Source organism: Ipomoea triloba, chromosome 13, assembly GCF_003576645.1.
Source record: "Ipomoea triloba cultivar NCNSP0323 chromosome 13, ASM357664v1".
Lineage (NCBI taxonomy): Eukaryota > Viridiplantae > Streptophyta > Magnoliopsida > Solanales > Convolvulaceae > Ipomoea > Ipomoea triloba.
In genome coordinates, this window is record NC_044928.1 from 28,450,027 (window position 1) to 28,477,422 (window position 27,396).

At 36.3% G+C, this 27,396-nt stretch overlaps 4 protein-coding genes and 1 pseudogene across 5 annotated transcripts; all 5 read left to right on the forward strand.

Annotated features, from left to right (window-relative positions):
- The first annotated feature begins 2,393 nt into the window (after positions 1-2,393).
- LOC116003042 (epoxide hydrolase A-like) lies at positions 2,394-4,654 on the forward strand. Of its 2 annotated transcripts, none has more exons than XM_031243228.1 (3): positions 2,394-2,948; positions 3,609-3,850; positions 4,190-4,326. In XM_031243228.1, exons 1-3 carry the CDS (start codon positions 2,472-2,474, stop codon positions 4,209-4,211), a joined length of 741 nt encoding a protein of 246 aa, XP_031099088.1. In that variant the 5' UTR covers positions 2,394-2,471; the 3' UTR covers positions 4,212-4,326. The 2 variants fall into 2 exon arrangements, with proteins under 2 accessions (XP_031099088.1, XP_031099087.1); XM_031243227.1 differs by having other exon boundaries at positions 2,395-2,948; positions 4,246-4,654.
- A 1,205-nt stretch (positions 4,655-5,859) lies between these two features.
- Positions 5,860-12,438, forward strand: LOC116001445 (epoxide hydrolase A-like). Its single transcript, XM_031241323.1, has 4 exons — positions 5,860-6,859; positions 7,059-7,102; positions 7,138-7,316; positions 12,288-12,438. The coding sequence occupies exons 1-4, from the start codon at positions 6,383-6,385 to the stop codon at positions 12,353-12,355; spliced, it is 768 nt and encodes a 255-aa protein (XP_031097183.1). The 5' UTR covers positions 5,860-6,382; the 3' UTR covers positions 12,356-12,438.
- Positions 12,439-14,751: 2,313 nt separating this feature from the next.
- LOC116002699 (epoxide hydrolase A-like) lies at positions 14,752-16,496 on the forward strand. Its single transcript, XM_031242865.1, has 3 exons — positions 14,752-15,381; positions 15,608-15,849; positions 16,072-16,496. The coding sequence occupies exons 1-3, from the start codon at positions 14,905-14,907 to the stop codon at positions 16,316-16,318; spliced, it is 966 nt and encodes a 321-aa protein (XP_031098725.1). The 5' UTR covers positions 14,752-14,904; the 3' UTR covers positions 16,319-16,496.
- Positions 16,497-19,313: 2,817 nt separating this feature from the next.
- LOC116002912 (epoxide hydrolase A-like) lies at positions 19,314-21,410 on the forward strand. Its single transcript, XM_031243095.1, has 3 exons — positions 19,314-19,913; positions 20,101-20,342; positions 21,077-21,410. Exons 1-3 carry the CDS (start codon positions 19,437-19,439, stop codon positions 21,321-21,323), a joined length of 966 nt encoding a protein of 321 aa, XP_031098955.1. The 5' UTR covers positions 19,314-19,436; the 3' UTR covers positions 21,324-21,410.
- A 983-nt stretch (positions 21,411-22,393) lies between these two features.
- LOC116001446 lies at positions 22,394-26,402 on the forward strand (annotated as a pseudogene).
- The last annotated feature ends 994 nt before the right edge of the window (positions 26,403-27,396 follow it).

The window sequence follows — 27,396 nt, forward strand, 5'->3', positions numbered from 1 at the left end:
TTTCTTCTAAATATTACATTTTCTCATATATGTAATAAACATTTTGTTATTGATTTAGTATTAGATTTGCTAGTATAAGTATTATATTTATTTATTAATAGAGCCAAATTCTATCTAAATGTAACACACATGGCATTAGGTAATAGGCTTGAGAAGATTTTTAATGATTTAAAATTTGTCCACCTAATCTTTTCGTTGGTATTGTTGCAATTATTTTCTTTTAGCCTGTATCATTCTTCGGTGAAAAGGATTATAGTATGGTTAACGAGAGAGACAAATAAATAGGACAAAGTGTAATTATAGATATTTTATTCCAACATTCTCTAAAATTTCAGTACATAATATATTTGGATATATATAATTACAATCGTAACAAAAAAGTAATAATAAAGACATAAATACGATCGTTACACAATAATATTATTTATAACAAGTATCACATATTGACTTTTCTCCTTAAGAATCCTCATCACGAGTAATATTATAGGTATTGATCATGAATCACAAGCAATAACTTTTTTTTTTTTTTCCATTTTCATTTTTCTCCATTTTCCATTATAGTATGTACGCATGACATTCGCCATGTTTCACATTGGGCTATGGTTTGAGTCAAGTTTTACGCTTGATTTTAATAATTATATTTTATATTTATTGATAATGCCTAATTATATCAAAATGTAATTCAAATGGCATCAACCATTACTCCCATTAGCAATCCTTATACTATAATCATGGTTTATAGTGCACGGTAAATCTTAGTGTATATGTGTATATTTTATGTTGTGAGTTTTTATGTTTTTTAGTATGAAATTATGTACTTTAAGAATATGAATTCTGTGCTTGAAACAAATTAGTAATTGTATCTTATGGTATAAATTTCTGTATCTTGATGTAAATTTCTGTGTCTACGAATACAAATTATGTCCCTAAATTAGATTTGAAAAATATGTAAATATATAACATATGTATGTATTTTATGTTGTAATTTTTTGTGTCTTATGTTATGAAATTTTGTATCCATTAATTTTGATCATAATTTATAATGCTATATGAATTATGGTTCATGATATAAATTGGCATCTAATCTTTTCATTGGTACCACACACGGGCACGGCTCTTGTAAGACTTTTGCACAGAAAACATAAATGCAATTATTGCCAAAGAAAATGATATATGAACTTTTAATAAAACTATAATTTTTTTTTTCAACGAATCAAAACATGTTATATAAGAGTTCTACTAAATGTATTTTTAAATTCTACTCTTTCAATTTTACTTCTTATATAACGGATCTTGGTAAGTCATTTATTTATTTATTTATTTTTTCATGTAAGTCCCAATATAAGTGTCTACATTAAAGTTTTATATATAAGAGTAAAATTTGAGAATAGAAATGAGAATACACAACATTTTTCGGTATATAAATAGAGTAAAAGAAAATTAGGTAGATATTGTTAATTGGGAAAAAAATGAGTCATTATTCTATGGATTATGGTCCACACAGTTATGTGGACAACAAATTAAAAAAATACTCCGTATTATTTTTAAAAATATATTATTTGAGTATTAAATGTACATTATTTTGTGTCTTATCAAATAATATATGTACATTCATTACACAAATAATATACTTTTAGTATATTAAAAATGTACATTGTATTAATAGACAATGCATTACTTGAGTACTGAAAGTATATTAGTTTATATACCATCAAATAATATATGTTCAGTATACAAGTAATGTATTTTTAGTATACTAAAAATGTACCTTACATTCATGGTCCACAGGAAAAGCTGTCGAGAAAAATTTGTTGTGCTAAGGAACGGTCGTTATTCAACATGTTCATCTGTACCCAATGCGTTCTAAGGGTTACATTTTGTTCGTGACAAGGTTGCAGCAGGGGAGCTTCATGTCAACTTCATCTCGACCAAAAATCATCTCCATACATCTTTACCAAACCGTTGGTTGCACCTCGTTTTGTTTTTTTGCGTGGCAAGCTACAGATCGCTGCGTCTCCCTGGACTTGAGGGGGAGTGTTAGAACTCTTTATATAGATATTACTTCTAGTCTTATTGTACCTCTATATAGTATATATATTTCCCACTTGTAATCTGAGAGTTTTGGATTGATGAAATATACAGACCTAATCGAGAGCACCACGTAGTATTTGGCTTTGAAAAAGATGTTTTGTCCAACTCCATTCTATGGGCTCCCATTTCATTCAAAATTTTCAAAAATCAATCGATTCTGTTAAATGACAAAGAAGTATACCTAATTAACCAAATATAGCAAATACAGAGTAATACATAATTAACCAAATAAAGATTAATTTAGACACAGTTGTAACAATTTACAAGCAAAATAAGATTAATTATTGACTATAAAGATGAGCCAATGCAATTAACATCATATCCGCATTCAGTTCAAAAACAAAACCAGGCAGATCTAGCTAGCACAGAGAGAAGAGAAAATGGAGAAGATAACACACAAGACGGTGGGCGTTAATGGGATAAAAATGCACATTGCAGAATTGGGGGAAGGCCCCTTGGTGCTCTTCCTCCATGGCTTCCCTGAGCTCTGGTTCTCATGGCGCCACCAGATCCTCTTTCTCGCCGACCACGGTTACCGGGCCGTGGCGCCGGACCTTCGTGGCTACGGTGAAACCACCGGCGCGCCCAACAATGACTCTTCGAAATTTACTGTCTTTCACGTTGTGGGTGACCTCATAGAGCTTCTCCAGTCCATCGCTCCTGGGGAGGACAAAGTGTTTGTTGTGGGTCATGACTGGGGTGCAATCATAGCTTGGCATTTGTGCCTGTTTAGGCCGGATAAAGTGAAGGCTTTGGTCAACCTTAGTGTTCATTTTCTCCGTAGGGATCCTCAGCAAGACCTTGTTGAAATCATGAGGGACATGTATGGAGATGATCACTACGTCGTCAGATTCCAGGTATGAACACTGGATAGTTTTGCAGCTTTTGCTACTCTAGTAAATTAATTCAAGACATTTTTTATGAAAAATAAGTTTTTTTTTTTAATATTTGTGTGTGACGGAAAACTCAAAGTCACTGCTAGACGGTACACTAGATAAATCTTACTTTCTGACCTTAGTGTCATTGGCATAGAGTTTGGCGCAGCACACAACGCCTATGCAGTGTCCCGGGACCCTCATACCCCGTGAACCAGACCTTAGCCTCATACGTGCCAATTTGATTTGGTCTTGCCATATGCTCATCTGGGGAGCAGCAATAGCTCCCGACCAGTTGTGCCCCTTGAATCGCATCGGTCCCTTCATAGTCAAGTCCTAAACTAGCCACAAGCTCTTCAAATTTAATCTGGTTCGTCGTGCCTAACTCGGCTAGACCTTAGCATCTAAGGCATAACTCCCTTAAAGCTATTGACGCTTCCGTAAAGCAAGCTAACCAGTGGTTTGTTCATTCATTGAGTCTAACACTTTCACGGAAAACAGTCCGCGACATTAATCTATAAAGGATCACAAGAATAAGGCCAATAGACTGTTCTTATTGGGAGTTAAATTTATAGTTACTTGGGCCAGATCAACTTGACTGGAGTTGTCTCAAAATAACTGTTTTGAAATATAATGATGTAGGTACCAGGGGAGATTGAAGCAGAGTTTGCTCCTCTTGGAGTGAAGACATGCCTCAGAGACTTTTTTACATACCGCAAACCACGACCATTGTATTTTCCTAAAGGTGAAGGCTTCAGTGCGAATACAGATGGTTCAACTGCCCTGCCGGCATGGTTGCCGGAGAAAGACTTGGATTATTTCGTCAGCCGATATGAGAAGACAGGCTTCACCGGAGGAGTGAACTACTACCGAGCTTTGAATTTGTGAGTCCTCACTACTCTTATCTCCCCTATATATTTATTTCTTGGATCTTGATTTTTTATCATCACCCTATTTGATAAAATAGTTAGCTTATAAGCCAATTTTGACTATTTGATTTGGTTAAAAATGTTTAGTTAATCAACTTTTTGTAACTCCAAAATGCTAAAATTCAAAAGGCGGTTGCTCAAAGTAACTTTTTTAATTAACTTTTTGAGAAAATGACCAAACAACTAACAGTTAATTTACTAAACACCTTTCTACTATAGCTAATTTTATAAACTATTTATACCATCTAACCCAATCAACTAACAGCTATCAGCTAACAACCATTTATTAAACAGATCCATATTTGATGGCATGTGAATTGTAAGTGATTATTGAGCGGCATAAAATGCAGAGATTGGGAGCTGACTGCATCTTGGTCCGAGGCAAAAGTGATGGTGCCAACCAAATTCATAGTTGGAGACCTGGACTTGGTTTACCATATTAAAGGTGCAAAAGAATACATACATGATGGAGGGTTCAAGAATGATGTGCCATTGCTGGAAGATGTGGTGGTTCTTGAAGGTGTGGCTCATTTCATCAACCAAGAAGCACATCAAGAGGTTAACAACCACATTTACAACTTCATAAAGAAGTTCTAGATAGGCGTCTCTATAATCAGGTCTGTGTTTACCACCAATAATAAACTTAATATAGCTAGTCAAGTCATGTACCTTGTGGTTTGATTGATGAAACTTGACTGAAGTTATTTTGAACTTAATTTTTTATACTATTAATTTTAATATTACTATATAAAATTTATATATTAGGTAAAATGGAGTATCTTCTATTCCTAATAAATACCCAAGCACAAAAAGACAGTAGTGCCTCTACTGAGGTTCAAACCCACTCTCTTTCACATGAGGTGTAATTGGGTATTATTAGACTACAAGATCATTGGCCGGTAATTGATTCATTAAACAAAAAGTACACATAATTTCTATTCCTTTCTTTTTCATTTTTTTCTAAACAAAATGATAACACGTGATCATAATGTTACTTTCTAAAAATACATTTATCCTTTTTGTTTAGTATGAAGAAAAAAGCAACCCAATTATTGCAAATAACCAAAAATGGTAGTTTCCAAAAAAAAAAAAAAACCCAAAAATGGTAGGAGACTAGGGACCACAAGTCCACAATATTTTACAATAGGGACACGGAAGGCCACATTACTTTACAATAAGGCTGTTTATGGAAAATGATATCTCGCGATTTTTTCGATAGAAGATAAATAAAAGAGTTAATACCACAAATGGTCCTCTGACTATTGGGCTAATACTCTTTTTAGTCCTTGACTTTCAATTCGACCATAAATGGTCATCTGACTTTCATTTTTTACCACAAATAGTCTTCTGTTAAAATTTCTGTTAAATAGGTGTTAAATCTAGAGGTAATTTTATCAAATTGATTAATATTATTATGATTACTTCTTTTTTAGAATTATATGACAATATAATTAATTTCAAACGTTAATAAACATTAAGTTAATAAATATAAAAACAAAATAGGTATGACAAATCACGTAAATGAACAAATTAAATAAAAACTCATGATTAATGTTCGTAATTTGTTGTTGGTTAAATTAAAAACAAATAGCTCTAATATTAAATCTTTATTTTGTACGCATAATTACGAGAATAAAGTAAATTGTCTTTTCTTAGGAGTATTCATATTTGTTAATTGTTTCAATTATGCTTGTTGGTGAAAAATTCTAAACATTTTTATTTTATGACCATTATATATATCAATTTGACGATAATACCCCTAGATTTAACACTTATTTAACAGAAATTTTAATGAAGGACTATTTGTAGTCAAAAATAAAAGTCAGAGAAGCATTTGTGGTCGAATTGAAAATCAATGACCAAAAGGAGTACTAGCCTAATAGTCAGAGGATCATTTGTGATATTAACTCTAAATAAAATAATAAAATAATGATTTTTTTTTTAATTTAGGTTGAACCAAAATATGACAGGTAGACAGAGTAAAAATTAAAACTACTATGCTTATCTCTATAATACTTTCTCAATTTTTAAATCAATTGACAGTCAATACTACATGACACATCTTGCAATTCACCCAATTACAACTATAAACATAATTTAAGCTATTTTGAAAGGTGTGATTAAGTAGTTGGAGTATGATTTTCATACCAGAAAATTATAAATTTAATTTTTGCTAATATTCTTTTATTCAAGCCTGTCACACAAAGTTACGAGCTATAATACATGAGTAGAGTTTATCGAATGCATATCTTCGTGTAATAAAAGTGGGTTTCACTCGTCACAAACAAAAAGTTCAGTTTAGTTAGGTGAAGGGTCACATCATTGTACAATAGGCCGGTGACTCGTCACATGCCACTTTTTTATTGGATGAATTAGTTTAGACTGTAATAACAAGTCATATTACTATATATGGAATGCCTAACCGGATGAATTTTAGAAAGAAACGAGTTTTAGAAGCGCATCAACTAGGCAGAGCTGAAGAGAGATATGGAGAAGATAGCGCACAAGACGGTGGGCGTGAATGGCATAAATATGCACATTGCAGAATTGGGGGAGGGCCCTTTGGTCCTCTTAATCCACGGCTTCCCTGAGCTCTGGTACTCGTGGCGCCACCAGATCCTCTTTCTCGCCGCCCAAGGCTACCGGGCCGTGGCCCCGGACCTTCACGAGTTCGGGGACACCACCGGGGCACCCAACGATGACCCTTCAAAGTTCACCGTGTTTCACATCGTGGGTGACCTCATAGAGCTTCTCCGGTCCATCGCTCCTGAGGAGGAGAAAGTGTTTGTTATGGGTCATGACTGGGGTGCACTCATAGCTTGGCATTTGTGCATGTTTAGGCCGGATAAAGTGAAGGCTTTGGTCAACCTCAGTGTTCATTTTCTCCCTAGGCATCCTCATCTCAACCATGTTCAAAGCTTTAGGACCATCTATGGAAATGATTTCTACATCTCCAGATTCCAGGTATAAACACTTTTAATTTCTTGAGTGACTAAGATGTGTCAAGACCTTGTGGTCTAGTAACACCAGATTGCACTCCTATATGGAAGGGGTAAGTTCAAGTCTCAATGCAGGCATGCTTATTGTAGGAGTGTAAACTAGGGGCCATCAGACCACAAGGTTTTTTGCAGGAAATTGGGTCTTAATTGTAATAATGGTGTAGGAAGCAGGGGAGGTTGAAGCAGAGTTTGCGGCAGTAAGTGGTATTAAATAGATCTAATATTGAGTGGCTTAATATGCAGAGATTGGGAGCTGACTGCACCTTGGTCTGGAGCCAAAGTCATGGTGCCAACCAAATTTATAGTTGGAGAGCAAGACTTAATTTATCATCTTCTAGGTGCAAAAGAATACATACACAATGGAGGGTTCAAGAATGATGTTCCACTGCTGGTAGATGTGGTGGTACTTGAAGGCGTGGCTCATTTCTGTTGCGCCCGCGGAAGTGGGATAGATCAGATTACAACAATAATTTGAGAAAGAAAAATAAATGAGGCACAGATTTTACTTGGAAAACCCCTAAACAAATTAGGGTAAAAACCACGGGCAAGGGTAGAAGAATTCCACTATGAGAAAATAGGAGTTACAACCACTCTCTAACTAACAATGAGAAAACAAGGATAATTCTCTCTTGCTAGGAAGGAGAAATACACTCAACAAACTCTCTAATATCTCTAGTATATGAGGGAAGAATAGAATGATTTGGGATGACTAGAATGACAAATGACCTCCCTATTTATAGTTGTAGATTTGGGGTCATTTTGTAATTAGCCTAAAATGTAAGGACCAAACAATAAATATTTTGTTCAACAAAGTTTGGCTACCTAACATTCTTGTTCAAAGTTGGCAACTTCCTAATTTGGCTGCTGCATGGATGTTGCCTAACTCCATTTGTCGACAATCTCCCACTTGAAGATCAGATTGTAACAATCATATCTTCACACCATTCTTTCTACCTTGCACTTTCCATGTCGCTTACGTCTCTATCAGGCCACAGGAAGATCGACACCAAGTAAACTTATCAACATTGATTACCTTTGTTAGGAAATCTGCTACGTTGTCCGTGGTATAGATTTTCTGCAAATCTATTGTCCCTTCTTCCACCTTCTCTCGGATGAAATGGTATTGCACTCGTATGTGTTTCGTCCTTGAATGAAATGCAGGATTCCTTGCTAGATGCAAGGCACTCTGACTGTCACAAAACAAAGAGACAAACTCTTGTTTGTGCCCGAGCTCCTCCAATAGCATTTTCAACCAAATTGCTTCTTTGCTGGCTTGTGTAGCTGCTACGTATTCTGCTTCTGTTGTTGACGTAGCCACAATTGCTTGCAGTTTTGAAACCCAGCTTACAGCTCCACCAGCAACTTTGAACACATATCCTGTCGTAGATTTACTTTTATCCAAATCCCCTGCATAGTCAGAATCCACATACCCGTTGATAATAAAGTCTGATCCTCCATAACATAATGCAACATCTGAGGTCCCCTTGATGTATCTTAGGATCCTCTTTACACAGTTCCAATGCTCTCTGCCTGGATTCGCCATGTACCGACTAACTACTCCCACTGCTTGCGCAATGTCTGGTCTTGTACATATCATAGCGAACATTAGACTCCCCACCGCTGATGCATACAGTACTCGAGACATCTCCATCCTCCCTTCTTCATTGCTAGGACTCATACTTGAGGATACTTTGAGATTAATAGGAAGAGGGGTAGAAATTGGCTTACAATCTTGCATGCTGAAACGTGACAAGATTTTCTTTAAATAATTCTTTTGAGAAAGCCAAATCTTCCTATTACCTCTGTCTCGGTGAATTTGCATCCCTAGAATCTTGTTTGCTGGTTCCAAGTCCTTCATTTCGAATTCCCTAGCCAGTTGTGCCTTCAATTCATCAATGTGATCTTTGTTGGGGCCTGCGACCAACATGTCATCTACATACAACAGCAATATAACAAAGTTATCTTTTCCAAACCTCTTGAAATATGCACAAGGGTCTGCATTCAGTCTGTTGTATCTAAGGCACATGATGAAGGAATCAAATCTCTTATACCAACACCTTGGCGCCTGCTTTAAACCGTACAGAGATTTGTTCAACCTGCAAACCAAGTTCTGATTCTCTTTGTCTTCAAATCCTTCAGGCTGGAGCATATATATCTCTTCTTCATGATCTCCATGAAGAAAAGCCGTTTTCACATCTAGCTGCTCTAGATGTAAGTTGAATGTAGCACACATCGCCAAAACTACACGAACTGTTGTTAGTCGAACCACAGGTGAAAATATTTCATTGAAATCAATACCTTCTTTCTGAGCATATCCCTTCACCACCAGTCTTGCACGATACCGCTCCACTTGATCGTCACCATTCCTTTTGATTTTGAAGACCCATTTGTTACCAATTGGCTTCCTTCCTTGTGGTAGTGGCACAAGTTCCCATGTATTATTTTTATGGAGAGCTTCTATTTCTTCCTGCATTGCTGCCGTCCATTGAGAAACATCTGAGCTGTTTATCGCCTCCTGAAAGGTTGATGGCTCACCATCCTCTGTTAGAAGGCAGTATGCAACATTCCCTTCCATAACATAATCTGAGTGCCAAGTGGGACGTCTTCTTTCACGGTCTGATTGACGAGTTGTTGGAGCTCTAGAGCGTTCTGGTTCTGGTTCCTCGTGCGCCGGTTCTGCTTCAGAAGAATCTTGTTCAAATTCCTCCTCTACCTGTATCTGAGTAGTTTCTGGCTTCTCCTTTTCCGTGCTATCATCAACTTCTCCTCTTTGTAGCTTGTCCTCTACAAAGATAACATCCCTGCTGATGACAACTTTGTGGGCAGTGGGATCCCACAAGCGATACCCCTTTACTCCATCAGCATACCCCAAGAATCTACATTTCCTGGACTTCGGATCCAACTTTGTAATTTCCTGGGCATTGTACATTGCATACACAATGCTTCCAAATATATGGAGGTTTGAATAATCAACAGGTTTACCAGTCCACATCTCCATTGGTGTCTTCAGCTCGATTGCAGTTGATGGAGCTCGATTCACCAAATAACAGGCGGTATTGACTGCTTCTGCCCAGAATGATTTTTCTAAGCCCGCAGCCCTCAACATTGCTCTTGTCCTTTCCAGCAAGGTTCTGTTCATCCGCTCTGCCACTCCATTTTGTTGAGGAGTGTATGCCACCGTGAACTGCCTTTTGATGCCTTCCTTCTTGCAGAAGTCATCAAATTCCTCACTTGTATATTCCCCTCCATTATCTGTCCTGAAACACTTGATCTTCTTCCCAGAGTCAAGTTCCACCCGTGCTTTGAAGGCTTTGAAAGTCGCAAACACATCTGACTTTCTCTTGATAGGGTACACCCAGCATCTCCTAGAGTAATCGTCGATGAATGAGACAAAATACTTTGCCCCTCCTAAGGATGGAACCGGTGCTTGCCACACATCAGAGTGAACCAATTCTAGAACAGCCTTGCCTCTAGAATTTGATGTGCTGAATTTAAGACGATGTTGCTTACTTGTTATACAATGCTCACACAAAGGAAGTGATACCTTTGTTAACCCCGGAAGTAGCTTTTGCTCCACAAGAATCTTCATTCCTTGTTCTGACATGTTCCCAAGTTTCTGATGCCATAGCAGCGTAGAGTCTGGACTACATGCGGCAACCGATGCCTCTGCTTCTTGCAAAGTCTCTCCCTTCAGCATGTATAGATTTGCAGCTATCTTCTCCCCTTTCATCACCACAAGCGCTCCTTGGAAAATCTTCATGACTCCTTTCTGTGTTTCAATCTTGGTTGCACTATTATCCAATATTTCATAGGATAATAGATTTTTCTTCAAGCCCTTCACGTGCCGCACATCCTGAACAGTTTGGACTGTTCCATCGTACATCTTCAGCTTGATGGTTCCAATGCCGATAATCTCCAAGGCATGATCGTCGCAGTTGTACACAGATCCTCCTGAGATTGGTTCATAATGATGGAACCATTCTTTCCTTGAGGTCATGTGATATGTGGCTCCCGAGTCTATAAGCCATATATCCGCGAACCTTTTTCTGCCTTCCCTGGCTATTGATGCTTCACAACAGAGAGTACTTCCATCATCTGAGGTACTTGCAACATTTCCTTGAGGATTGGAATTTTGAGCTAAATTCCAACAATCTTTCTTCAGGTGACCTTTCTTTCCACAGTTGTAACACTTTAAATTCTTCTTACTTGATTTTGATCTACCACGACCACTGCTTTGGCCACGTTCTGTTGACCTTCCTCTCATCACCGTTAACGCCTCTGCCTGTTGCAGATTGACTTGTCTGTCCTCCTTGTTCTTGCGCCGACTTTCTTCTTCAAGAACCGCATCTGCAACATCATCGAAGACTAGATAGTCTGTAAGGATGTTGTTTGTTAAGTTGATGATGAGCTGATCATACGAATCAGGTAGACTCTGAAGTAGAAATTCCGCACGCTCCTGTGGCTCTATTTTACAGCTTAGAGATGTAAGCTGGGAAAATAGAGTATTCAGCGTATTTAAGTGTTCCGTCACTGAAGTAGATTCTGACATACGAAGAGTATATAATTTCCTCTTAAGGAAAATTTTGTTGTGCAGTGACTTGGCCTCGTACAACCGGTTGAGGTGATCCCAAATCTCCTTGGCCGTCTTCTTCTCCTCGATGCTTGACAATACTCCATCTGCTATTGATAGGTATAGATCTGCCATAGCATCCTCGTTCATCTCGCTCCATTTTTTGTCATCAGTAAAATCCACCGGCCTTTCACTGATAGCCGCTAGACAGTTGTCTTTCCTCAGGATAGCCTTCACCTTCAATTTCCACAATGAGAAATTTTTCCCATTGAATTTTTCAATCTCAAATTTCGCTGCCATATTGTTCTTGAAACAAATTCTGAACAATATATCTGAAGGCTCTGATACCAATTGTTGCGCCCGCGGAAGTGGGATAGATCAGATTGCAACAATAATTTGAGAAAGAAAAATAAATGAGGCACAGATTTTACTTGGAAAACCCCTAAACAAATTATGGTAAAAACCACGGGCAAGGGTAGAAGAATTCCACTATGAGAAAATAGGAGTTACAACCACTCTCTAACTAACAATGAGAAAACAAGGATAATTCTCTCTTGCTAGGAAGGAGAAATACACTCAACAAACTCTCTAATATCTCTAGTATATGAGGGAAGAATAGAATGATTTGGGATGACTAGAATGACAAATGACCTCCCTATTTATAGTTGTAGATTTGGGGTCATTTTGTAATTAGCCTAAAATGTAAGGACCAAACAATAAATATTTTGTTCAACAAAGTTTGGCTACCTAACATTCTTGTTCAAAGTTGGCAACTTCCTAATTTGGCTGCTGCATGGATGTTGCCTAACTCCATTTGCCGACAATTTCCTCAACCAAGAAGCACCTGAAGAGGTTAACAACCACATCTACAACTTCATAAAGAAGTTCTAGACTATCTTGTAAGGTGTATTTTTACAATAAACAAATAATAATCTTAATAGCTAGCGAAGTTAAGTGTGGGACTTCTTAACAATTATGGTTAAGTGTGGGACTTCTTAACAATTATGGTCTTAGCCGAATGAGATTCGACCTATGATTACCTTTATTTCTTCTATAAAAATTATCATGTCATGTTCGTGTTTAATGATTTAATAGTATGGATTTTATTGTAATGGTATAATATGTCATTTTTTATTCCTTTAAATAGATACTTCATGTCCAATCATATTCTATATATGTTACTATATAGAACAAACAAGTCAATCTGCTTATGAGTTGTTTAATTAGCGAAAAATTTGATTATATTCGAATTATATAAAATTCAAACTCAATGCAAGCTCAAGCTTACAATTTTTTAGCTTGTGCAATTTGCTAACTGTATATATAGTTCAAACTCAAGCTCAATGCGAACTAATCAAGTCACGTTAAGCATTAAAAAAAATGAGTGAGTCTAATTTGAGTCTAAAATTTTAGACATGATCAAGTAATTCAAACTCAAACCATTATAATTAGGCAATTAAGTGCATGTTTTCACCTTGTCTTCAATTGTATACATTCTAGTGGTGAATGTGTTTGTAGACATGATCAGGGGCAGAAGCAGAAAGTTTTATAAGTTAGGGGATCAAAGTTATAGATAGAATTATCATGTCATCACGTGTTTACTTTCTAGAACTCTTAACTATATTGATGATCTTTAATAGATAGATGTGACCAATCATCACTTTTTACATAGATATTTTTATTTTAACCAATTCTCTCTCTCACACACACATACAAACACATATATCTATATAGTAATTATTGCAAATTGACAAATAAGTACAAATCTAAGGACCACAGTAGTCAACAGGGCAACAGGCCAGGTATTGGGACGTTTCCCAAAGAGGGACAGCAATACACGTGACTTGAGCAGAGATTTTTTCCAAAAGAGTGCGAACGGGAGAAAATGAGAAATAGCGGCCGCAGGAGACCTTAATTAGTAGTTAACCTCCACTTCAGAAACGAAATTAGGCAGAGCTCCTCTACTTACACAGTGAAAGAGAAAATGGAGAAGATAACACACAAGACGGTGGGCGTGAATGGTATAAACATGCACGTAGCTTACTGCATGCACCTTGGTGTGAGTCAAAAGTGAAGGTGCCAACAAAATTCATAGTTGGAGACCTAGACTTAGTTTATCATATTCCAGGCGCAAAAGAATACATACACAATGGAGGGTTCAAGAATGATGTGCCATTGCTAGAAGATGTTGTGGTACTCCAAGGTGTGGCTCATTTCCTCAACCAAGAAGCACCTGAAGAGGTTAACAACCACATCATCAACTTTTTAAACAAGTTTTAAACTTTGTTGTAAGTTTTGTGTTTACAATGAATAAGTGAATGACAATCTTAATAGCAAAGTCAAGTATTGGACTTTTCATTATATTAACTGAATAACTGTAATTTTGATTTTTGGAAGTTGAACAAGACAACATGGATATATAATGCTTATAATTATTCATTCTTGTTTTAAAAACAGGAGGTTAGAATAGATCTTGACCGTATATTTTTGTGATTTGAACGGGTGATGTTTTTTTGAGATTTTTAATGCTTTTATTTTTTTGGCATATGTATATTCTCTATGTTTAATTTTGGAGTTATGAATGTTGGTCTTGTTGTTTAGAAGGGTATGTTCCCGGTTTTTTCATGGTAGGTTATGTATAAAACTCAAAAAATAATATATAAAATAAAAAATATTATGTGTATCTCTACAATACCTTCTCACGTTTTAAATTGACTCATTATATTCTCTAAATCTATATAATTTTATAACCTATTTTAAATAATAAAAATAATACTCCGTAATAATTAACAAATATATATATATTAAGATGGAGAGGTAGGGGGAAGTAGGCCCACTTGGATGATTTTGATTGACAAAGTCACTATTGCATGATACATCTTGCAATTCACCTCATTCCAATTATAAATATAGTTTACGCCTTTCAAAGGAGTAATTAAGTAAGTGGACTATGATTTTTATACTAGAAAATTACAAATTTGATTTTTGTTAGTATTTTTTTAGTCAACCCCGTCACACAAGGCTACGAGCTATTACACATAAACATAGTTTATGGAATCCATACCCTCGTGTAATAGATGTATGTTTCACTCGTCAGAAAAAAAATATATATATAGTACATTATAGGTAGGTGAAGGCCATCCACATCATTGTACATTTTAGGTAGGTGACAAACAATGATAATATATTTTCATCATATCTGTAGAGAAAAAAGTCTAAATCAAGAATTTGTGAAAAACTGAAAATGAGTGAAAGTTGGAAGTAAATAGCCACAGCTCATCATGTAGTATTATCCATAAAAGGGGAGAGAAGCCTATGATGATTCTTTTCACAAACAGTGTGAAAGTGGGGGCGGGGGCTGCATTATTGTAGGATAGGAGGCCTTCATTTCAGAACCACAACTAGCTAGGCAGAGCTCCAACAAAGTAGTGAACAGAGATATGGAGAAGATAGCACACAAAAATGTGGCCGTGAATGGCATAAATATGCACATTGCAGAATTGGGGCAAGGCCCCTTGGTGCTCTTACTCCACGGCTTCCCTGAGCTCTGGTACTCATGGCGCCACCAGATCCTCTTTCTCGCCGCCAAAGGCTACCGGGCCGTGGCCCCGGACCTCCGCGGCTACGGCGACACCACCGGCGCACCCAACGATGACCCTTCAAAGTTCACCGTGTTTCACATTGTGGGTGACCTCATAGAGCTTCTCCGGTCCATCGCTCCTGAGGAGGGCAAAGTGTTTGTTGTGGGTCATGACTGGGGTGCAATCATAGCTTGGCATTTGTGCATGTTTAGGCCGGATAAAGTGAAGGCTTTGGTCAACCTCAGTGTTCATTTTCTCCCTAGGCATCCTCATCTGGATCTTGTTGAAAGCTTCAGGGCCATCTATGGAGATGATCACTACATCTACAGATTCCAGGTATAAACACTTTTCTTGACTTACTAAATCAGGTAAATTAGTCTATGTTATCTATAGTTAATCAGTACAATACATTGCTTTCACCCGATGTGGAACATGTTGACCATTTTGAATTGTTTTGTTACTCTATTAAAAATTACGGAGTACTTTTTTTTTTTGGCATTTAATAGGACTCTTAGCAATGATTAGGGGAAATTGGGTCTTAATTGTAATAATAATGGTGTAGGAACCAGGGGAGATTGAAGCAGAGTTTGCCGCAGTTGAAGTAAAGACATGTCTCAAGAACTTATTTGCTTTCCGGAGACCAGAACCATTTTATTTTCCTAAAGGTAAAGGCTTTAGTGCAATTACAGATGGTTCAACCGCCCTGCCATCTTGGTTGTCAGCACAAGACTTGGATTATTATGTGAGCCGGTCTGAGAAGACAGGCTTCACTGGAGGGCTGAACTATTACCGAGCTCTTAAATTGTGAGTCTCTCTTATTTGAGTCACAATTTCCTCGCCTCTCAAAAATAATGGAGGTGTAAATCACATTAACTTGACTATTGTTAAAGCTCGGTCTTGTATTATTTTTGTTTATAATCTGTCACTTAGAAATTAAGTGAGTTGCTCGTGTGAGCCCGTCCTCTTATTTCTTTATGTTGGTGAGTGATATTAAATAGATCTAATATTGAACGGCTTAAAATGCAGAAATTGGGAGCTGACTGCACCTTGGTCCGAGGCAAAAGTGATGGTGCCAACCAAATTAATAGTTGGAGATATGGACTTGGTTTACCATATTAAAGGTGCAAAAGAATACATACACGATGGAGGGTTCAAGAATGATGTGCCATTGCTGGAAGATGTGGTTGTTCTTGAAGGTGTGGCTCATTTCATCAACCAAGAAGCACCTCAAGAGGTTAACAACCACATTTACAACTTCATAAAGAAGTTCTAAATTATCTTGTAAGGTGTATGTTTACAAGGGTCAAGTTTCTTAATAATTATGGCCTTAGCCTGATTCCTCCTTTGACGGACATTCGACCGATGATCACCTTTATTTCTTCTATAAAAAGTATCATGTTATGTAATTATGTTGGTGCTTTAATGATATAATAGTATGGACTTTATTGTAATGGTATAATATGTCATTTTCTATTCCTTTAGATAGATACTTCATGTCCAATCATATTATATATGTTAGTACTATATATATCAGATGTGCAAACAAGTGAATCTCCTTGTTAGTTGTTTAGGGGCATCAATCACTGCACTAGTTACTAACCAATTCGTGAAAAGCTATTCATAACCAAACACTATAATTTCGAATGTAAATGGATTATGTTGTAAATGAATTACAACTACATCCAACCAATAACAAAGTTAAAAAAGTGTATTTGCACCTTTTTTCTTTTTTTTTTTTGAAGAAAGTGTATTTGAACTTAGTTGAGAAAGTCAACTAAGTGCCAATGGCATTGTGATCAAGTGGCATGTAGTGACTCTTACCACACAGATATTTGAACTTAAATGCTACATAATTAGCATGGTACTGATTAACACGTGGCTTTTGCTATTTTTATTTATTTATTTATGAAAAAATGATATTTTATATTTATAGCATTTTTTTTCTTCTGAATTATTCATTTATCAGATATTAGAAGAAAAAAAAAGTCAAAAAGTGTATTTGAACTTAAATGCTACATAATTAGCATGGTACTGATAACACGTAGCTTTTGCTATTTTACTTATTTATTTATAGAAAAATGATATTTTTTTTGAATTATATGCTTATAGTATTTTTTTTTCTTTTGAATTATTAATTTATCCAAATTAACCTCCTCAATTATTATAAAAGTGGAGATTTTTCTCCTTGATATATTAAATGGACATTTTTACCCTTAAAATAAATATTTCATTTATTTTTTTTCAACAAATTATTACTTATATATAAGAACCGTCCACATTTCGATTCAAATCGAAACAATCAGTGTAACAACTTGAAAGGTTTCAATTATGATACATCAATTATTGCAAATTGCCAAAAAAGTACAAATCTAAGGACCATGACAGGTATGTGACTTTTCCCAAACAGCTGGGGCAAAGAGTGAGGGACCACAATAAAGTTTTACACGTGACTTAAAACGACACTTTTTTCAAAAGAGTGAGCATCGGTGAAATAGCGACCGCATTAGGAGACCTTATTGGCCGACCTCAATTAGGCATGCAGGGCTCCTACTGTACACAGTGAAGAGAAAATGGAGAAGATAACACACTAGATTGTTGCGTGGATGGGATAAACATGCACGTAACAAATTAAATTATGATCATGAATATATATATGTGTTAGTTTGTTAGCATTCATGAACCTTAACAAACACTAATGAACGCTTAACAAACGAACATGAGGATTTTCAAAAATTTTAACAAACGAACACAAACAATCTTTTTTTTTTTAATTATTATTCGGTTCGTTAACCGCCGTAGTTAGTAGTTATAACACTTTGCATTTTAAAATTTAAAAAAAAAAAAAAAACTTGAAGTTACAATTGAAATATGATGAGGTTCTAGTTACAATAGCATAGTTACAATAGCATTTGGTTTAAATCAAACTTTATGATTGACTTTAATTATGGTTTTTTTTTTGACTTTAATTATGTCAAGTACCTTGTGACCTTATGGTATCATTGTTACTTTTTCAAATGACATATCATGTTGAGTAGATACTATCTATAAATTAGATTGTAACACTTAAAAAATTATGTATTTTTGATTTGTTGTTATATTTATTAATAAATTCAAATTATACCAAATTTAATGCAAAAGGCATTAGGCAATACCGCAATAGGTTGAGAAGATGTATTAATTTCAACTTTCCGGCCTACTATTATTTTTGGTAATAGATATGACTTTTATATACAAGTAATATTAAATGTATTTTGACTTTTTGTTTTAATTTTTACTCAAAATAAGCTCGAATTGATTAAATATAAAAATAATTAGTCATAGTTTTTTTTTTTACTCACTCACATAAAATATGACACGTGACGAGAGTTTTAAATGTATTATTTTTTTTTAATTTATACATTGAAAAAGAATATCACGTAATGAAAATTTTACACACACATACACAGACGTGTGAATTAGGGTTAGATCAGACGAGAACAACACTCCATGTGAGAAGTGTTGACTAATATGATTCATTAATCTAGGATGATCAATTAATAGAAAATAAGTTTTTAAAGAAAGAGCGTGGTTATTTTCACCAATATTAGGCACAATTGACAGTACAAATGCACACCTATGGAGGCTATAGTGCACACTACTACATTAATTTTAAAAAGCACATATAAGTCAATAATAAAAATAGACAATAATATTATAGTTAAAATGATAGACAATTAAAAATCAAAAAAAAAAACAGCTTGATTCCATGACTTATAAAAAGAAACACAAAAAGAATATATATATATATATATATATATAGCAACCACAAATAGAGTCCATGTTAGAATAGGTACGGGAGTGAAAATGAGAACTAATGTGATCTATTCATCTAAATATATCAACGAACGAAGATTGTTATAAAATAATAAGCAAAATAAGTATGGTCTATTTTATAACAAATTTAAGAGTGTGCTATAGTTATATAATTAATCACGTATTTATTTACTAAAGATCTTAAGTATTGGTAAACTTTGATAGACAGATGAGATCAGTCATTACTTTTTACATGTTTGCTTTCATTTTAACCAATACATACATACACACAGATATATATATATATATATATATATATATATATATATATATATTTATTTATTGTAATTATTGCAAATTGCCAAACACGTACGAATCTAAGGACCACAATCCACAGTAGTCAATAGGACAACAGGTATATGTGAGTATGTGACTTTTCCCAAAGAGTGACAGCACAGCAATACACGTGACTTAAAAAGAGATTTTTTCCAAAAGAGTGAGAACCGGAGAAATAGCGGCCACATTAGGAGACCTTAATTAACGGTCACTTGAGAAACGAAATTAGGCAGAGCTCCTCTACTGTACACAGTGAAGAGAAAATGGAGAAGATAACACACAAGACGGTGGCCGTGAATGGGATAAACATGCACGTAGCAGAATTGGGGAAAGGCCCCTTGGTGCTCTTACTCCACGGCTTCCCAGAGCTCTGGTACTCGTGGCGCCACCAGATCCTCTTTCTCGCGGCCCGAGGCTACCGGGCCGTGGCCCCGGACCTCCGCGGGTTCGGGGACACCACCGGGGCACCCAACGATGACCCTTCAAAGTTCACCGTGTTTCACATTGTGGGTGACCTTATAGAGCTCCTCCAGTGCATCGCTCCTGAGGAGGAGAAAGTGTTTGTTGTGGGTCATGACTGGGGTGCACTCATAGCTTGGCATTTGTGCATGTTTAGGCCGGATAAAGTGAAGGCTTTGGTCAACCTTAGTGTCCATTTTTTCCCTAGGCATCCTCATCTGGATCTTGTTGAAAGCTTCAGGGCCATGTATGGAAATGAACACTACGTTTGCAGATTCCAGGTAATAACAGCAGTACCTTTTTGCTGATGCCAAATTGAAGCATGTGTTCCATCTCAACTAAAAGCCTAAACTGATAGTTGGATTGCACATTTATGTTTATATATTACATGCTCAACACTGAGTTCATGAAATTAATAATTTTGACGTTTGATCAACAACGTAACGTAACCTAGTTGTATATATGTAGGAACCAGGAGAGATTGAAGACGAGTTTGCCAATATTGGAGTCAAAACATGTCTGGGAAACATCTACTCATTCCGCAGACCAGGACCTTTGTATTTTCCTAAAGGTAAAGGCTTTAGTGCAAATACAGATGGTTCAACTGCCCTGCCGGCATGGTTGCCTGAGGAAGACTTGGATTATTTCGTCAGCCGGTATGAGAAGACAGGCTTCACCGGAGGAGTGAACTACTACCGAGCTTTGAAACTGTGAGTTATCCTTCAATTATATTCGTTTCATCTCTAATATAATCTCTTTCTTGTTTATGCTTATATCTTATTAGTTCTATGATGTCAGTTAATGTGTTTGCTCACTCTCTGGCCAGAGCATCTTGCTCACTAGATGGTCCAGAGGCGTGAGAGGCAGATTTTTCTCATTGTATTCCTCACTTGATATTGCAATAATATTTCGTTTTCCTGGTTGTTTTCAAAAAAAAAATATTTGTGTTGAGAACCTAGGCCAGATGTTGAGTCATATTTTAAGCATTTGTTGAGTCATGGGATGGTTACTGCTTTAATTTTCTGCTACAAAACATTAATACATGGGAAATTGTAATTTTTGCCTCTCCATAATATGTCAATTATCAATGTCACTCCTGAATTATTAGTGGTGTAAATGTTGCCCCTCAATTTTAAAAAACGGTACATATATTGCCCCTCCCGTACCAAAGAAGGTGCAATATTTACACCACGAGAGGGGCAATATATGTACCGTTTTTGAAAATTGATGGACAACATTTACCCCACTAATAATTCAGGGATGACATTGATAATTGACATATTATGGAGGGGCAAAAATTACAATTTTTCCTTAATACATTTTGGCCTGTTTGAAAAGTATATAATTTTTTTTTTAAAATATATTTTCTAGTTATATTTTCTAGTGTTGTAATACTCAAAAACTGAATTCACATGAATCTAACATTGAATGGTTTAAAATGCAGAGACTGGGAGCTAACTGCACCCTGGTCGGAGACAAAAGTGATGGTGCCAACCAAATTCATAGTTGGAGACCTAGACTTAGTTTATCATATTCCAGACGCAAAAGAATACATACACAGTGGAGGGTTCAAGAATGATGTGCCATTGCTAGAAGATGTGGTGGTACTCCAAGGTGTGGCTCATTTCCTCAACCAAGAAGCACCTGAAGAAGTTAACAACCACATCATCAACTTCTTAAACAAGTTTTAAACTTCCTTGTAAGTTTTGTGTTTTTCATTGAATAAGTGAATAATAATACTCTAAATAACAAAGTCAAAGTATTGGACTTTTTAATAACTGTGATTTTAATATTTGGAAGTTGAACAAGACAAGATATATAATGCTCCAAGTTAATTTCTTTTTTTTCCTACTTTTATTAGGGTATTTTCACTTGTAGTCCACCATACTTATTTTTGTTATATTGCAATCACTCTTTTTTTATTATGCCATTTTAGTCCATCATTATGTTTGTTATATTGCAATCACTCTTTTTTTATTATGCCATTTTAGTCCATCATTATGTTGACCGTCTAATCCAAGGATTTTTTGGGCTTTCCATGTTATTTTCTTCTCCTCTTTCGCATACCCCACCTACGGTGTTCTCAAAACGAACAATTACTATCACGGAAATGGACACAATCACAATAGTAATGTGTGAATATGAAATGCATCTTATTAGAGATCTTTGCAATAATGTTGAAGTACACTGGCGGTTAAGGAAGCTCTCACTCGGCTCAAGAGCTCGGGTCATAATAATGTGATTATTGAAACAACTTGCTTAAACTTTTGTCTTACTTTTAATTTTGCTTCTTTAGATTTGTCGTATGTTGGTGTTATTGTTAAGCAATGTCGTCATATTGCTACGAATATTGGAAACGTTTCTGTTTGCCATATCCGAAGCTCAGCGAATCATGTGGCTCATACCCTTGCTAGGACAACTGATTCTTTGTCTATCCTTGATTCTATCTAACCCTCCTGCTTGTATCTCTGATTTACTTCCTCATTAATATATGATTATTCCTTTGGTTTACAAAAAAAAAAATGGTCTATTTTATAAATATTGCAAACTCAAAAGTACGCTATTGTTATATAATTAATCCGTTGAGGCATGAGAGCTAGCGCGAGGAGAATCATCACTTGTGGGAATCGAGCTTACTTGCCACTTGAGCTACCCATTGAGTTATTGATAAACATATGAGATCAATCATAACTTTTAATTTCACATGGTTGTTTTCATTCACACACACCACACACACAAATTATTGCAAATTGCCAAATGAGTGAGGGACCGCAATACAATTATACACGTAACTTAAAAAGAGATTTTTTTTTCCAAAACAGTAGAACGAGAGAAATAGCGGCCGCAGTAGGAAACCTTAATGAGTAGTTAACGTTCACTTCAGAAACGAAATTAGGCAGAACTCCTACTGTAATGGAGAAGATAACACACAAGACGGTGGGCGTGAACGGGATAAACATGCACGTAGCAGAATTGGGGGAAGGCCCCTTGGTGCTCTTCCTCCACGGCTTCCCTGAGCTCTGGTACTCCTGGCGCCACCAAATCCTCTTTCTCGCCGCCCAAGGCTACCGCGCTGTCGCGCCGGACCTCCGCGGGTTCGGGGACACCACCGGCGCACCCAACGATGACCCTTCAAAGTTCACCGTGTTTCACATCGTGGGTGACCTCATAGAGCTCCTCCGGTCCATCGCTCCTGAGGAGGAGAAAGTGTTTGTTGTGGGTCATGATTGGGGTGCAATCATAGCTTGGCATTTGTGCATGTTTAGGCCGGATAAAGTGAAGGCCTTGGTCAACCTCAGTGTCCATTTTTTCCCTAGGCATCCTCATCTGGACCTTGTTGAAAGCTTCAGAGCCATGTATGGAAATGAACACTACATCTGCAAATTCCAGGTAAAAGCAGCAGTTGTTTAGCATAAATAATATATAAACATAAATCTGCAATCCAACTATCAACTTAGGCTTTTAGCTGGACTGAGATAGAGCACATGTTTCAATTACCTTGTCGTGTAGGAACCAGGAGAGATTGAAGCCGAGTTTGCCCGTATTGGAGTCAAAACATGTCTCCAAAAACTCTTTGCATCCCGCAGACCAGGACCATGGTTGCCGGAGGAAGACTTGAATTATTTCGTCAGCCGGTATGAGAAGACAGGCTTCACCGGAGGACTGAACTGCTACCGATCTTTGAAACTGTGAGTTACCCTTCAATTATATTCATTCCATCTCTAATCTCTTTCTTGTTATTTATGCTATACCTTATTAGTTCTGTGATGTCAATTACAGTTTTTCATATACATAAAACAGTAGATTTGCTCACCCTCTAGCAAGATCATCTTGCTCACTAGATATATGGTCAAGAGGTGTGGGAGGCAGATTTTTTCTCTGTCACTTGTTATTATAATAATACGTAGCTTTCCTGGTTTTTTTTTTTTTTTTTTTTTAAATATTTGTGTTGAGACCCAAGGCCAGATGTCATATTTTGAGCATTTGTTGAGTCATGGGATGGTCACTGCTACAAAACATTAATACATTTTGGCCTCTTTGAAAAGTATATAAAAATTTAAGATTTTTATCTTTTTCTTTCAAATCACTGTTAAATTTTATATATATATATATATTTTCTAATTACGTTTTTGAGTGGTGTTGTAATACACAAACTGAATTCACATAAATCTAACATTGAGTGGCTTAAAATGCAGAGACTGGGAGCTAACTGCACCCTGGTCTGAGACAAAAGTGAAGGTGCCAACCAAATTCATAGTTGGAGACCTAGACTTAGTTTATCATATTCCAGGGGCCAAAGAATACATACACAATGGAGGGTTCAAGAATGATGTGCCACTGCTGGAAGATGTGGTGGTGCTCCAAGATGTGGCTCATTTCCTCAACCAAGAAACACCTGAAGAGGTTAACAACCACATCATCAACTTCTTAAACAAGTTTTAAACTTTCTTGTAAGTTTTGTGTTTACATTGAATAAGTGAATGACAATCTAAAGAACAAAGTCAAGTATAGGACTTTTCAATGACTGTAATTTTTATTTTTGGAAGCTGATGAACAAGACAAGATATAGTATTGGACTTTTCAATGACTGTAATTTTTATTTTTGGAAGTTGAACAAGACAAGATATATAATGCTTATGATTATTCGTTGTTGTTTTACATTTATATGCATATTTAATTTTACAATAAACAATAAATTTGATGGAGAAGAATTATATTTCTTAAAGTTTGAGTTTCGGTTAGTTGGTTGAATATTATTTGATCATTATTAATTTAGTACTTTGTAATTGAGTTTGTATATCGATAAAGAAAATACTTAAACACAATTTAAAATCTCTGCATCAATTTTCATGAATTTGTTAGAAATTCAGGTTTGTGTTTGATGAGAGTGACAAAAGATCAAGCACTCCTATGTGTGTAATTATTTTTTATAAAGTTTTAAATCTTTTTCAGGCAACTAACGAGGTGTGAAATTTATTAAACTTATATTATATGATATAAGAAGACGCAAAATTATTAAATTTTTTTGACAATAATTTTATTTTAAATTGTGCATCTAGAGAATTTTATCTATAACTTATTCTCAAATGTTTATATATATATATATAGTATTTTCTTTTTATTTTCGCATATCCATTCGGCAGATCCATAAATATCACTCTAACCAAGAAAGAAATTTGCATAACTTTATTTTCGCATATCCATTCGGCAGATCCATCCGGCAGAGCTAACTACATGTATGTCTCCCCTGGCCTTAACCTTTAATTTGCTGAAAAGAGCTACTATAGTGTATAGAGATCAGAGAAAATGGAGAAGATAACGCACAAGATTGTGAGCGTGAATGGGATAAACATGCACGTAGCAGAATTGGGGAAAGGCCCCTTGGTGCTCTTTCTCCACGGCTTCCCTGAGCTCTGGTACTCATGGCGCCACCAGATCCTCTTTCTCGCCGCCCACGGCTACCGGGCCGTGGTGCCGGACCTCCGCGGCTACGGCGACACCACCGGCGCACCCAACGATGACCCTTCAAAGTTCACCGTGATTCACCTTGTGGGTGACCTCATAGAGCTCCTCCAGTCCATCGCTCCTGAGGAGGACAAAGTGTTTGTTGTGGGTCATGATTGGGGCGCAATCATAGCTTGGTATTTGTGCATGTTTAGGCCGGAGAAAGTGAAGGCTTTGGTCAACCTCAGTGTTCATTTTCTCCCCAGGCATCCTCATCTGGATCTTGTTGAATGCCTTAGGGCCGTTTATGGAAATGATTACTACATGTGCAGATTCCAGGTACCTTTAGATTATATGGCTGATAGCTATTAGCTGATTGAGTTGAGGGTATGACTAGTTGATAACAGAAAGTTGTTTGGTAAATTAGCTGTTGTTAGTTGATAGTTGTTTGGTAATGCTGTAGGAACCAGGAGATATTGAAGCTGAGTTGGCCCCTATTGGAGTCAAAACATGTATCAAAAACATCTTTGCATTCCGCAGAGCAGGACCTTTGTATTTTCCTAAAGGCAAAGGCTTTAGTGCTAATACAGATGGTTCAACTTCCCCGGCATCTTGGTTGTCTGAGGAAGACTTGGACTATTTTGTCAGCCGGTTTGAGAAGACTGGCTTCACTGGAGGAGTGAACTATTACCGAGCTATGAAATTGTGAGTTACCCGGCCTTCTATAATCTAATATCTAATAACTACTAGCGAAACACAACTTTATTTACTTAGCAGTCAGCGTCCTTGTCTAATGGTAAGATGCTAATTAAACTCAGCTTTCCAAGCTGCAGCCCAACAACCCTACATTTTTGGAGTGTTGTAATACTTAAAATTTGAGTTCACATTATGGATCTAACATTAAGTGGCTTAAAATGCAGAGACTGGGAGGTGACTGCACCCTGGTCTTGGGCAAAAGTGATGGTGCCAACCAAATTCATAGTTGGAGACCTAGACTTAGTTTATCATATGCCAGGCGCAAAAAAATACATACACAATGGAGGGTTCAAGAATGATGTGCCACTGTTGGAAGATGTTGTGGTACTCCAAGGTGTGGCTCATTTCATCAACCAAGAAGCACCTGAAGAGGTTAACAACCACATCATCAACTTTCTGAAGAAGTTTTAAACTTTTTTTGTAAGGTTCGTGCAGTGTTTACAATGAATAAATGAATTACAATCTTAATTAATAGCGAAGTCAAGTATTGGACTTCTCAATAATTGTAATTTTGATTTCTGGAAGTGGAACAAGACAAGATATGATGAAATATAAAATGTTTATGATTATTTACAATTGCATATTTAATTTTACAATAAACAAAGAATTTGAATTGATGTAGACAAATTATTATTATGAAAGTCTTCAACAACTATTTGAAGACGCATCCTGAGCCCATTTTGTAGTCTAGTTGGTAAAGAACACAAGGAGATAAACTAGTTTAAATTACACATAGTTAATCAATTGAAACTAAGAAGATCAATAAATAAATTTCATGTCAATAAATAGATTTCACGTGAAATAGAACTTGAAACCATAGAGTTTAAGTTTGATTAATTGGTTGCATATTCAACCATTTAGTAGTTTGTATATACTCGCATACCAAGCTAAACACTCCTCTTGGTAATGCATTTCTCTTTAAGAAAATACATTCGATCATATTATTACTTTTAATTTAGAAAGTATCGCCACTGATACGAGGAGATGTCCAGCCAAGACACCTGAGTGAGAGTTTTATCTTGAGATCTTCATCTGTCCAGCCACACCAATGCCTGTACACTTGCCCATACACATGCACTGTACTTTAGCTAAAAATAGACCTAGATTACATATTTGCAACTATTGATTTTATGACCACCAGAGTAGTGAATCGGCGGGCCAATACTATTCAAAAGTTAAATGGAATTTTATTGGAAAATGTTTTTATTGCTCTTGCGTGTGCAGAAAATGCTCAACTCTTTTTCAGGGTTTCTTTCTCCTATTTATTCAAGGAACAAGAGGCCTAGCTAAATTATGTAAGCTCAATAAGCAATAAATACAATTTATTCCCTTTCCTTATTGCTTCCGGATTTTCCTCCATCTTTTGCTTGATCTGCCCCGAATCTTCTTGTAGATATGACTAGCTAATAGCCTTGCAGTCACCCAGACCCGTCTTCAAATCAGCCGATCCAATCGACCTCCCGACTATTTATCCGACCTCCCTTCCTTTGGGTACCTGCATCCTGCCTCCATCCGACCTTGCATCCGACTTTACATATACTTCCGGTTGGCCGATTTCCTTCT

What these genes read in the sequence shown, in the direction of transcription:
- LOC116003042 (XM_031243227.1), top strand. Translation starts at nt 2,472, where the DNA reads ATGGAGAAGATAACACACAAGACGGTGGGCGTTAATGGGATAAAAATG. An exon ending in ACTACGTCGTCAGATTCCAG is followed by an intron (nt 2,949 to 3,608) that starts GTATGAACACTG and finishes ATAATGATGTAG; the next exon opens with GTACCAGGGGAGATTGAAGC. An exon ending in TACTACCGAGCTTTGAATTT is followed by an intron (nt 3,851 to 4,245) that starts GTGAGTCCTCAC and finishes CATAAAATGCAG; the next exon opens with AGATTGGGAGCTGACTGCAT.
- LOC116001445 (XM_031241323.1), top strand. Translation starts at nt 6,383, where the DNA reads ATGGAGAAGATAGCGCACAAGACGGTGGGCGTGAATGGCATAAATATG. An exon ending in TCTACATCTCCAGATTCCAG is followed by an intron (nt 6,860 to 7,058) that starts GTATAAACACTT and finishes ATAATGGTGTAG; the next exon opens with GAAGCAGGGGAGGTTGAAGC. An exon ending in GGTACTTGAAGGCGTGGCTC is followed by an intron (nt 7,317 to 12,287) that starts ATTTCTGTTGCG and finishes CATTTGCCGACA; the next exon opens with ATTTCCTCAACCAAGAAGCA.
- LOC116002699 (XM_031242865.1), top strand. Translation starts at nt 14,905, where the DNA reads ATGGAGAAGATAGCACACAAAAATGTGGCCGTGAATGGCATAAATATG. An exon ending in ACTACATCTACAGATTCCAG is followed by an intron (nt 15,382 to 15,607) that starts GTATAAACACTT and finishes ATAATGGTGTAG; the next exon opens with GAACCAGGGGAGATTGAAGC. An exon ending in TATTACCGAGCTCTTAAATT is followed by an intron (nt 15,850 to 16,071) that starts GTGAGTCTCTCT and finishes CTTAAAATGCAG; the next exon opens with AAATTGGGAGCTGACTGCAC.
- LOC116002912 (XM_031243095.1), top strand. Translation starts at nt 19,437, where the DNA reads ATGGAGAAGATAACACACAAGACGGTGGCCGTGAATGGGATAAACATG. An exon ending in ACTACGTTTGCAGATTCCAG is followed by an intron (nt 19,914 to 20,100) that starts GTAATAACAGCA and finishes GTATATATGTAG; the next exon opens with GAACCAGGAGAGATTGAAGA. An exon ending in TACTACCGAGCTTTGAAACT is followed by an intron (nt 20,343 to 21,076) that starts GTGAGTTATCCT and finishes TTTAAAATGCAG; the next exon opens with AGACTGGGAGCTAACTGCAC.